The 11866-nt window shown below is 44.6% G+C and overlaps 1 protein-coding gene across 1 annotated transcript; it reads left to right on the top strand.

Annotated features, from left to right (window-relative positions):
• Positions 1 to 201: 201 nt before the first annotated feature.
• On the top strand, positions 202 to 8242 carry SLC6A16 (solute carrier family 6 member 16). The gene is made up of 11 exons (XM_064580599.1): positions 202 to 1213; positions 1684 to 1841; positions 2035 to 2161; positions 2352 to 2527; positions 2725 to 2842; positions 3020 to 3254; positions 4799 to 4989; positions 5153 to 5590; positions 5710 to 5869; positions 7184 to 7346; positions 7563 to 8242. Exons 1-11 carry the CDS (start codon positions 853 to 855, stop codon positions 7806 to 7808), a joined length of 2373 nt encoding a protein of 790 aa, XP_064436669.1. The 5' UTR covers positions 202 to 852; the 3' UTR covers positions 7809 to 8242.
• The last annotated feature ends 3624 nt before the right edge of the window (positions 8243 to 11866 follow it).

The following is an 11866-nucleotide window of genomic DNA, read 5'->3' as shown; positions in this document are numbered from 1 at the left end:
TTCTGAACTCTCCCAGTAGTATCCACAGAACTTTCTGTGATAATGGAAATGTTTGATATCTGTCCTTCCAGTATGGTAGCCATGTAGCTACTGAGCACTTGATACGTGGCTAGTATGACTGAGGAATTAATTGTTAATGTTACTTAATTTTAATTAATTTAAATAGCTGTATGTGGCTAGTAGCTACCATATTAAACAGTACAGTATATTGATCCATGGACCCATTTGTGCCATAGATCCCTGTGCCAATACCACACTCTCTTAATTACTATAGCTTTATAATTAGTCTTTACATTTGGTTCTTCTTTGTCAAGATTGTATTACCCATTCTAGGCCTTTTGCTTTTCATGTACATTTTAGAATCAGCTTGTCAGTTTCCCCAAAACCCTGATGTGATTTCAATAAGAATTGCATTGAATTTATAGATCAAATTGGGGATAATTGACATTGTTATACTTCCATTTCACAAACATGTTATATCCCTTTATTTTCTCCCAGTAGTATTTTAGTGTGTACACGTGTGTGTGTGTGTATGTGTTGAAAGGCCTTGCTCATCTTTTGTTAAAATTATTCCTAGACATTTTATGTCTTTTGGTATTATTGTTGGTAGTATTCTTTTAAAATTATTATTTTCTAGAGGCATACATATTCTTGGTATGTTTTCAAGGGTAGAGACTCTATATTCTTCTCCACATAAGGATGAAAGGGTTTGGGAGGCCTCAGGGGTTCTTGTAGGATGAGTCTTGTCTTTCCTTAGCTCATATATCTGAAGTCTGTAGTTCTTGATGTCCTTAAGGTCAACAAAGAAGGAAGCCCCATCCCTGCAGAAGCAGGAACTAGAGTCCACCCAGGATGACATCTCTTAGTGAAAACACGGAGGCCCAAGATGAGAGACCCCAGATTTCTAGACCTTCAGATTCCAGATCCCTGATTACTACTACCTCAGCTTCCCAGCTGTTAAAGTCTGATTTGACTACTGAGGAACCAAGGTCAGAGGGACAGAAGTTTGACACTGTGTCATCATACCTTTGGTCTGATGAAGATAATGATGAAATCCTGGAGACCATAGACAATGACGAGCCAAAGGAGGAAGCCCCCACTGACCGACCATCATGGGCCAATAAAATGGAGTACCTCCTGGCCCAGGTGGGCTTTTCTGTGGGACTGAGTACCATCTGGCGCTTTCCTTATCTGTGTTTTCACAACGGAGGTGGTAAGCCTGGGGACCAGGAATCATGGACCCACAAGGGGATGAGGAGCCAGAGGACTATCCTGCTACTCTGGGGTCTCTGAAATATGTAGGGGTGGGGGATTTGGGAACCTGACTAGGGCAGGAGCCAGGTACCTGGAAGGCAGCTGAGCTCACCACTATACCACCAATGCTGGAGCCAGGTACCTGAACACCTAGGATGGGAGCAGGATATCTGAACACTTAGGTTCATGAGGATGGTGGGGCTGAAGGCTGAGATTCAGGGTGGGAGTGGAAACTAGGCATCTGGGTCTTCCAGGATCTGGGAGCCCAAGGGACACCTGGGACTATGAGGGATGTGGAAATAGTTGAGCCCTGATGCTGGTGGCCCTGAGGGAGGTCACTGGTGGGGAACGTGTTTTGCCAGACCCCAAGGACGTCCAGGCACTGAAAAGCCAGGTGGTTCTCAGAACTCCTCCTGACTCCCTGAACAGGCAGTTTTCTCATCATCTACATGCTCATGCTGTTCTTGGTCGGGGTTCCTCTTCTATTCCTGGAGATGGCAGCTGGTCAGAGGATGCGTCAGGGCAGCATTGGTGTATGGAAGGTCATCAGCCCCTGGATTGGTGGTGTGGGGTATACCAGCTTTATGGTGAGGAGTCCTGGGTTGCCCAGGCCTACCCTTTATGCCCCACTCCCACCCCAACAGTTCCTTGTCCTGGGATAGGTCCCATGACTTTACTTCTATGGGTCAAGTCTCTTCAGTTCCCCAGTCCTCTGGTCAAATCCCCTCCCTTCTGCTGGCCTACCTTCCTTCTGTCTCCAGAATTCTTCATGGTTCCTAGGTGTGCTGCATCGTGGGTTTGTACTACAGTGTGCTCATGGCTTGGAGTCTCTTCTATTTGGGACAGTCTTTCCAGTCTCCACTGCCTTGGTCAAAGTGCCCCTTACTGAGGAACTCCAGTGATTTTGGTGAGAAGAGAGGGAAGAAAATGGCAAGTGGGAGGGCTGAAAAAAGGATAGGGCAATGAAGAAGGAAGAGGATCGTTGAGAGAATAGGGATGAGCAGGAAGATGATGGAGATTGGAAGGAGGGGGTGGAGGGGGATTGGAAGAGGGAGGCACGTGGTCTTGCAGTTTCCTCCATGGCCAGTTCACCTCAGATCCTGAATGTGAGCGGACAACACCCACCACATACTTTTGGTACCGGAATATATTGAAGGCCACAGATGAAGTTGAAATGGGTGGACTACCAGTTATGCATCTCAGTGTCTCTCTCTTTATGACATGGTTAATTATCTGCATCTCCATGATCAAAGGACCCAAGTCCACTGGGAAGGTGAGCCATCCTCTAACTTACAATCTGATAGACTCCTTTCTATCTGAGACCCCCTAATATTCTCCTAACTTGATGCCTGTAGGTCTCCAACTTCTAACTCCTTCTAATATGACCTTTGACTCTCAGTAGTCTTTGATCCTACTGGCCCAGCTTCTGCCTTTGCTAACCTCTATTTCTGAATCATACTTCCCACTCAGATGCTGTATGTGTCAGTACTCCTTCCCTACTTCATCCTTTTCTGTCTCCTTATCCGGAGTCTCATGCTGGAAGGCGCACATTTTGGTCTCAAGAATTTGTTGGCTGCCAAGGTGAGGTGTCCCCTGCCCTTTGATCCTCTTATCCACATGGGGGTGTCAGAGACAGAATGGTGGTCAGTCTGATAGAGGCCCTCCTGGCTCCCTCCTTCACCACCTTCTCATCTTCCATCATATCATGGTTTACTCCTCTTCCCTTTATATCCCAGTTTACACAATACTTCTCCCCAGGTACCAGCCCTGTACTCTGTGGAAGTGTGGCGCCGGACAGGGAACCAGCTCTTTTTATCCATGGGCCCTGGCTTTGGCAGCATCACTGCAATCAGCTCATACAGACCTCGGTCCAACAACTGTGTCATGGATGCCTTTGTTGTGGCTTTTCTCAACTTGACAGCCTCACTGACTGCCATGGTGTTTGTATTTGCCATAATGGGCCACTTGGCCACAGAGAACAATGAAAAATGTTACCTGAGGTGAGCCCAATCTTTCATATGGAGATCATCAAAAAGACCAAAGTCTTAGAAATAGCTCACGGAATTCCAGTCTAGGCCCCCATCCCTCAGGGCTGTTGGCTCAGTCAATATGGGACCCTCTGACAAGAGCCTCCTGAACCTTCGAAACACCTGAATCTCTCCAACTCTTTCAGAGCCTTTCTAAACTAGGAAAGCCCCAAACTTGGAGGTTTTCAAAGTTGTGTTCACCCCATTCTTAACTGGGGTCTGCCATGGAAAATTAGGAGAATAGGTTCAGCAGAATCAATAGATAAGAAAAAAATAAAAAGGACTCATAGCCCCACCAGAGTCCCCATAGCCCATTCCTGATTTTTTTTCTCCTGTGAGATTCATTCTCAAAATTCTCATCAGACATTTATAAAACATCTATCTGGCAACCCTGTGTTGGGTTCTGGAAAGACAGCCAATGGTGAAGCAGACCATCATACCTGCCCTCAGGTGTGGTCCCGGTGTGGTCCTGGTGTGGCCATTGTGGCGTTTACCAATATCACCTCTGTGTTTTCTGGATCCACCTTCTGGGCCATCATCATCTTCCTGTTGCTGGCGAGCCTGGGGCTGAGCACCATGATGGGGATCATGCAGGGCATTGTTACCCCTCTCCAGGACACTTTCTCTTCCCTCAGGAAATATACAAATCTGCTCAGTCTTTTTAGGAAGCAGATACTAAACAGATAATCACAAGGAGATGAGAACTGGTAGTAAGGATGATGAGAAACACAGAAGAGCAAGCTATTAACTTCCTGGGGCAGTCAGAGAATGCTTCCTCCTGGAGGCAATCCCGAGCTCAATCTGTCTCCTGACAAATAACCACAGCTAGTAGCCTTTCAGCTGTTTCCCATTCATACCTACATATAAAAACATACCATTAAAAAAATCGGATCATACCATACTACTCTTCTGCAGCTTGTTGACTTGCTCTTATGGAAATGGATTTTGAATAGCTTTCCATGGCAGTAAATAGGGTTCGGGGAGCTGAGTGAGGATTTGTAGGAATTTGCATATGGAGAACCGTATAGTGGTAGAATTGGGGTAGACTGAGCAGGAGCAGAGTGGGGGTGGTTCTAGGCAGAGAGAATGTCATGTGCCAAAGATACAGAGATGATGGGGAGCATGGCAGGTTGGAGCAGGTTGAATAATTGAATGTGGCCGAAGCAGAGAAGGTGAAGAGTTATATGTTAGGAGATTGGAGAGGCCAGTAGGTCAAGAAAGCTGAGAAGCTTTAACATTGTCCTAAGATTGTCTAGTAGGAGGTATAGGTCCTAAAGCCCTACATGACATTGTATGAAAGAGCCCCTCCAGGGCCCCACTTAAGTCAGAAACTCTCTGGCCTCCGGCAGACACCTTATGAAAGTAGGTGTCAGACAGTGAGCACTGGGACCCTGGAGACCCAGGTTTCAGTGCAGATCAAAAACTCTAGACTAGTGGTTTTTCTTCTCATGTAGAAGATAAGAGAAGTTATCTTAAAGGGCCATAATGATTTTATGTAATTCTACCCTTGTCCCCAGGAATGCTGAGACAGTGCAGTATCTGATAGCTGCTGGGGTGCTGCCTGCCGAGGCCCACCCCCCAGACAGTATGTATCATGATCCAAGCTCCATCTACTCTGGGTGGCTCAAGAGCCTCCCTAAACAAGTCAAAGACACGGTCCTACCCTATATGACCAATTGCAACATAGCTCATGAATTGACGGAGGTAGGTAAGGGTTGGGGATGGGGTCCTTATCTTCCCTTCAAAACCCCCAGTGCACCAGAAACTTCAGCTCTCCATAGGTGTCTCTAGAATCCAGAAGGGCAATTCTTGACAGCATACTGGACAACCAAGACCAAGGTTCAAGGTTCACAGTACCCTATTGCAATAAGGCAGCTGTAGCCTCTGTAGCACCAAGCCCTGGAGTTCATATAAGCGTGTTCATACCAACCCAAAAGAGTTGCCAGACCAGCAGCTGTTGTCGGAAGAAGTCCTCCTGCCTCAAGGCCAGATGAGTTTAACAATGTCTATTAATGGTGCTATAGATTGTGTCCTAGGGGAGGGGACAGGAATGCAGTTAAGATTCTACAGCGTGAGCTCAGAGCTCTTGCCCTTCATCCCATCACAGGTTATGGAGGGTCCTGGTGTGGCCATTGTGGCGTTTACCAATATCACCTCTGTGTTTTCTGGATCCACCTTCTGGGCCATCATCATCTTCCTGTTGCTGGTGAGCCTGGGGCTGAGCACCATGATGGGGATCATGCAGGGCATTGTTACTCCTCTCCAGGACACTTTCTCTTCCCTCAGGAAATATACAAATCTGCTCACAGGTACTCTAACCTATGTCCCCACTCCCACCTAGGACCATTGTTTAGCTTAACCCTACTGGGATTCTTACACAACCTAGTTTGAATTCTGACCTTGATCCAAATCTGATGTTTTCCCTCAGTGGGCGTCTGTGTGCCTATGTTCCTGGGCAGCCTCATTTTCGTGACGCCTTCGGGTAGCTACTATGTGAACCTGCTGGATGATTACTGGGTATCTCTGCCCATCTTCTTCATTGTCATCTTGGAGAACATAGCCATGGCCTGGATCTATGGAGCCAGAAGGTGATTCCCCAAGCCCAGAATCTGCAGTCATGCACCCACACAGTGAGGTCCCCTAGGGAGTATTGGCCCTCCTGTTCTCACTGTTAGGCCTCTGACCCAGGGCGTTTGGAGAGCCCCCAGGGAGATGGGAAGGAGAAGAAGGCACGGGCTGACTCCTGGAGAAAACAGGTGTAGAATGGAAAAGTGATGGACAGTCCATATCAAGTCCTAGTGGCTCTTGAGCCCTGCTTGTAGGCGTGGGCATGTAATTCCTTGCTTCTCAAAGTGGGCTCTGGAATAGTAGCATTGGCATCACCTGGGAGTTTATTAGAAATGCAGACCCTTGGGCGCCTGGGTGGCTCAGATGGTTAAGCGTCTGCCTTCGGCTCAGGTCATGATCCTGGAGTCCCGGGATCGAGTCCCGCATCGGGCTCCCTGCTCGGCGGGGAGTCTGCTTCTCCTTCTGACCCTCCTCCCTCTCAGGCTCTCTGTCTCTCATTCTCTCTCTCTCAAATAAATAAATAAAATCTTAAAAAAAAAAAATGCAGACCCTCAGCATGTACCCCAGATCTTTGAATCCATATCTGCATTTTAATAAGAACCCCAAGTAAATTGTGTGCACACTAGCATTTGAGAAACAGTGTGTAATCTAAATGTGGCAGTGTTTCTAGGTGATGGTGGCTCTTGGCATCAGTTTGCTGATCATACACTCACTCTCACATATTGCCCAGAGTGTGCCCAAGGACCAGGCAGGCCTTGTGAGCACTGAGGATACTGGGATAAATTACATTGAGTTTCTGCTCTCAGAGTTGAAAGAAGAAGACATACAAAGGTAGATTTGGGGGCAGGATAGTAAGCCTATGATAGAGGCAGCTGAGGGCACTCTGGGAACACAGATGGTTATCTAAAGAAGGCAAGGAGAGGATGCTTGAACAGAATCTAGACAGAGGAAGGGGAGTTTGTCAAGAGAAAGAAAGAAGGGCATTCTAGGCAAAAAAGAAACCCAATGTGCACATATGTTGGAGTTAAGAAGGTGCACCAAAGATACCTGGATATATGGGCATGAAGAAACTACATTTAGAGACTGGATATATTGGCTTTTATCCTGAGGGTGATGGAGGAGAGAAATTTTTTTTTTTTTTAAATCCTGGGGCTGGGACAGAAATCAGACTGAAAGGTGATGAATTAGAGGCAAGAAAACTGGTTGTGGAGGTGAACAGAAAGGTTTAAGAAATGTGACGCTTTGTCTCCCAGGCTGAGTTTGGACTGACCCCTCCCCAAGGCTGGGTAAGGCCTGAACAGGCCCCCCCCAAGTCTTGTGGCCCTTCCTCCCAGGTTCCTTGCAGACTTGATTATCATGTTGGGCCGCCCCATCTCTCCCATCTATCGTTGGCTGTGGTGTTTTCTGTCTCCATTTGTGCTGCTAGTCCTGTTTGTAAGCACCCTGCTTCATCTGTTTCTGAAGACCATCAACTACTTGGCCTGGGACTCAAGCATTGTGAGCCTTCCTCTAAGACCCCAGAATCCCCTACCCTAGGGAGTGGTTGAGGACTTTTCAATCTCCTCTGGCCTCTAGGACTCTGTCACCTTATTCCCTGATTCCCTTAGGGATTCAGTTACCTAGTCTCTGGCCTTGGTTCATGTCTTACCCCCAACCTTTGTAGCCTTCCATTTCAGAGAACCTGGGTATTCTAAACCTTCTCTTTCTCCACAGTCAAATGAGGTGATCCGAATTTATCCATCATGGGCTAAGGTCTTGCTCATCATCCTCATCACCATTACCATCTTGCCTATCCCTGCCTACTTCTTGTACACACTCATTGGCGTGGATTTCACAGTCTCCATGATTCACAGTGGGGCCACGGTTATCTTCAAACCTGAAGCTAAAGAGAACTCACTGAAGTCCTATCCACGGCTTCAGGTGAGGAAAAGTCAAAAGATTAATAAAATGGATAAGTAACAGGGAAAAACCTCTCTGCCATGTGAGTAATTCATCTTGGAAATAAAGACTTGGTTTATTTGGCAAAACATCACTTCTTTTTCAAAGTAGAACTCTCTGGCTGGCAACTTGACATTAGAAAAGGTAAAAGTAGCACCTGCTAATGTAACTGGACCCAAGACATTTTGTTTTCCTGGATTGGGAAAGTTTTTTTCTGGCCAGATGGAGGTTAACATAGCAGCGATTCTCTGCATCTCCTATACTTGCCCTCACCAGACACATAATAACGGTATTCTTTAACTTCCAGTATTTGGTTGATGGTGACTGCTGATCCTACTTCTCCTAGGCTGCCTTCCTCTTGGAATTGGTCTGTGTCAGGTCTCATCCCTATGAAACTAAGGTAAAAATGGTGCTGGTAACTACATCAGTGGAACTTTGCTTTTGTCATAAAAAAAATGCCCAACTCCCGTTCTTGCCTTCCATTGACTTTGTTCAATTCAAATGCTAGAATCCCAGGCCCTCTCTGCCTGGTCCTTCCTAAACAGATAGCGACAGTTTTCTCAGAAAGCAGTAGATTCACTAATTATGGCAAAGTGGTTAATAATTGGTGACTTCCTCATGTATCTCTTAAATACTTGGAATAGTTGATTACCAAGTCTACCAAGGGACTTAAAACTTTACACATTATATATTTTTACTATGGTTGTCTAGGAGCCTGATGGAAGGATATTTGGCAGGGAATGAGAGAGAGTAGAGGTTAACTTCAGAGATTGAAGAGCCAAGGAATACTTCATCTAGGGCGAGGTGACAACAAAATAAGACAAACAAGACACACCATAGTATAAGACACCTAAAACATACCAGAAAACAACTTAACAGTTGAGCCACCCAGGCACCCTCCAAGTTGAGATTAATATAAAAGGTGCTTAGTGGATAGCACCTTACCCCCAGCACCTGTCATTAGTAAATACAAATGATCTCTGGGGGAAACAGAACCTCTGCCAAGCCTCACAGAATTCCATGAACATGAGCTCAGAAGAAGAAATCCTAAAACATGCAAGGCAAAAGGTACCCTAAGGGAGGATTAGCAGAAACAACAAGTAGCAGAATCACAGCTGCAAGGACCTAACGTACTGGAATTATCAGGTGCATAATATAAACTAAAATATGCTTAATATATTTAAAGACAGGGGCACCTAGGTGGCTCAGTTGTTAAGCATCTGCCTTCGGGTCAGGTCATGATCCTGGGGTCCTGGGATGGAGCCCTGTGTCAGGCTCCCTGCTCAGCAAGGAGCCTGCTTCTCCCTCTCCCACTCCCCCTGCTTCTGTTCTCTCTTTCGCTGTCTCTCTCTGTCAAATAAATAAATAAAATCTTAAAAAAAATAAAGAGAAAAAGAGTTGAAATTAAGAGGTACAAGAGACTCTCAGAAATGATCAGGGTATTTGTAAAGGAACCAAAAAGAACTTTTAGAAATGAAAAAAATCACAAAGATTAAAAACATCAATGGATGGGTTAAACAACCAATTAGAAAACTAGGAAGAGGGGCGCCTGGGTGGCTCAGTCATTAAGTGTCTGCCTTTGGCTCAGGTCATGATCCCAGCGTCCTGGGATCGAGCCCCACGTCGGGCTCTCTGCTCAGCGGGGAGCCTGCTTCTCCCTCTCCCACTCCCCCTGCTTGTGTTCCCTCTCTTGCTGTGTCTCTCTCTGTCGAATAAATAAATAAAATCTTTAAAAAAGAGAGAAAAAAGAAAACTAGGAAGAGACAAATCAAAGAAATTACCAATAATATAGCACAGAGAAACTACAGTATTAAAAATATGAGATTAACCATATGTGAAATTTAAGAAACGAACAAACAAAAAAGAGACAAACAAAAAAACAGGCTTAAATACAGAGAACAAACTGGTGGTTGCCCGGGGGATGGGTGAAATAAAGGGGATCAAGAGTACACTTATCTTTTTTTTAAGATTTTATTTATTTATTTGGGGGAGTGAGAACACAAGCTGGAGGAGAGGCAGGGATCGAGAATCTCAAGCAGACTCTGCACTGAGCATGGAGCCCAACTCAGGGCTTGATCTCACAACCCTGAGATCATGACCCGAGCAGAAACCAAGAGTCAGATGCTTAACCAACTGCACCACCCAGGGGCCCCAATATTACACTTATCTTGATGAGCATTGTATAGAATTTTTGAATCATTATATTGTACACCTGAAACTAATATAACACTGTATGTTAATTATAGTTGAATTAGAAATTTTTAAATGTTTACTATATGAGATTATGAGAAGGGAGGGTAGTGGGAGAAAGTCTAACATACGTGTAATAGGAGCTCCAGAAAGTGATCATTGGAAGAATAGGGAAGAGGCAACTTGCAAAGAGAAAAATGCTGAACACTTTCCAAAATCAAGGAAAGATAGAAATCCTTGCACCAAGGGAGCACAACAAATCCAAAGAAGGATAAATAAAAGGAAACTGGAGCACACCAAAAATAGATCTAAAGAGCAACCTTTCGGAAAAGACATTACTTACAAAGGAATGACTATTTCATAGCTGGTTTCTTTTCAATGGCAAGAGAAGCCAGGTAGTGGGAAAGTATCTGCCAAGAAGTGAGAAAATAACTGTCAATTTAGAATTATAAATCCAGGGGCGCCTGGGTGGCTCAGTCGTTAAGCGTCTGCCTTCGGCTCAGGTCATGATCCCAGGGTCCTGGGATCGAGTCCTGCATCGGGCTCCCTGCTCAGCGGGAAGCCTACCTCTCCCTCTCCCACTCCCCCTGCTTGTATTCCCTCTCTTGCTGTGTCTCTCTCTATCAAATAAATAAATAAAATCTTTTTAAAAACAAGAATTATAAATCCAGCAAAAACTATTCCTCAAGAACAAAGCAAAATACAGATATTTTCAGGTGAACAAAACAATTTTCCACTCACAAATCTTTGGTAAGGTATGTGCTTCCAGGAAAAGGAAAATGATCTGAGAAGGAAGATCTGAGACCTGAGACAAGAAATGTCAAGCCAAGAAACTAATGATAATGTGGGTAAATGTGAACACACACTGACTTCATAAAGCAGTAATAACAATGGCTAATTTGTAAGGTCAAAAAAAGTGATGAACAAAAATACTGGAAACAATCATACCTAGCTAGAGATAGAGTATTCCTCTCAGCAGGATGACAAAAATAATATTGATCTTTAGACTTTGATAAGGATGCATGTTAAAATTTCAAGAGTAACTACTAAAAAAGAAACTATAATTTATGTATTAGTTAAGGTAAATAATGATAGCTTCTCTAACAGTTTCAATACAAAGTCTCAGTGACTTCATACAATCCGATTTTATTTCCTGCTTACATCAGAATATAGTACAATATAGGCTGGAATAAGGGTGAGAGTGTTCTACATCCAGTCATTAAAGAACCAAGACTTCTTTCATCTTGGTGCGCTTCCCTTCTCTAGATTCTGGAGTTTTTGCCAGCGATCTGATGGATAGGGAAAGAGAATGCGTTTTATAGGCCAGATCTGAAAGTGGAGTACATGACTTCTGTCCACATTCCACTGGCCAGAACAAAAAGGCCAGAAGAACAGAGAACACAGTTGTTAGAAAGCACTAGTGGGAGGGCGCCTGGGTGGCTCAGTCGTTAAGCGGATGCCTTCAGCTCAGGTCATGATCCCAAGGTCCTGGGATCGAGCCCCGCATTGGGCTCCCTGCTCAGTGGGAAGCCTGCTTCTCCCTCTCCCACTCCCCCTACTTGTGTTCCCTCTCTCGCTGTGTCTCTCTCTGTCAAATAAATAAAATCTTAAAAAAAAAAAAAAGCACTCGTGGTTTCTGTCGCATTCACAGATCAGCAGAAGAAAAAAATCAAATAAAGAAAAATCAACCCAAAAGAATGCAAAACAAAATATAAAAGATTAATGTAAAAAAAATTGGACAAGAAGAAGATAAAATATTATAAATCCACATACACTAATAATTACAATTATTTACAAATGGACTAAATATACTAATTAAAAGACAAATACTGAAGATGGAACTGTTTTAAATCCAGCTCTCTGCCCTTTATGTGAGACACATCTATAAC

This window comes from Mirounga angustirostris, unplaced genomic scaffold, assembly GCF_029215605.1.
Source record: "Mirounga angustirostris isolate CCGP_5_RB_7025 unplaced genomic scaffold, mMirAng1.0.hap1 SCAF_16, whole genome shotgun sequence".
Classification (NCBI taxonomy): domain Eukaryota; kingdom Metazoa; phylum Chordata; class Mammalia; order Carnivora; family Phocidae; genus Mirounga; species Mirounga angustirostris.
This window is presented reverse-complemented; position numbering and strand designations above follow the sequence as displayed.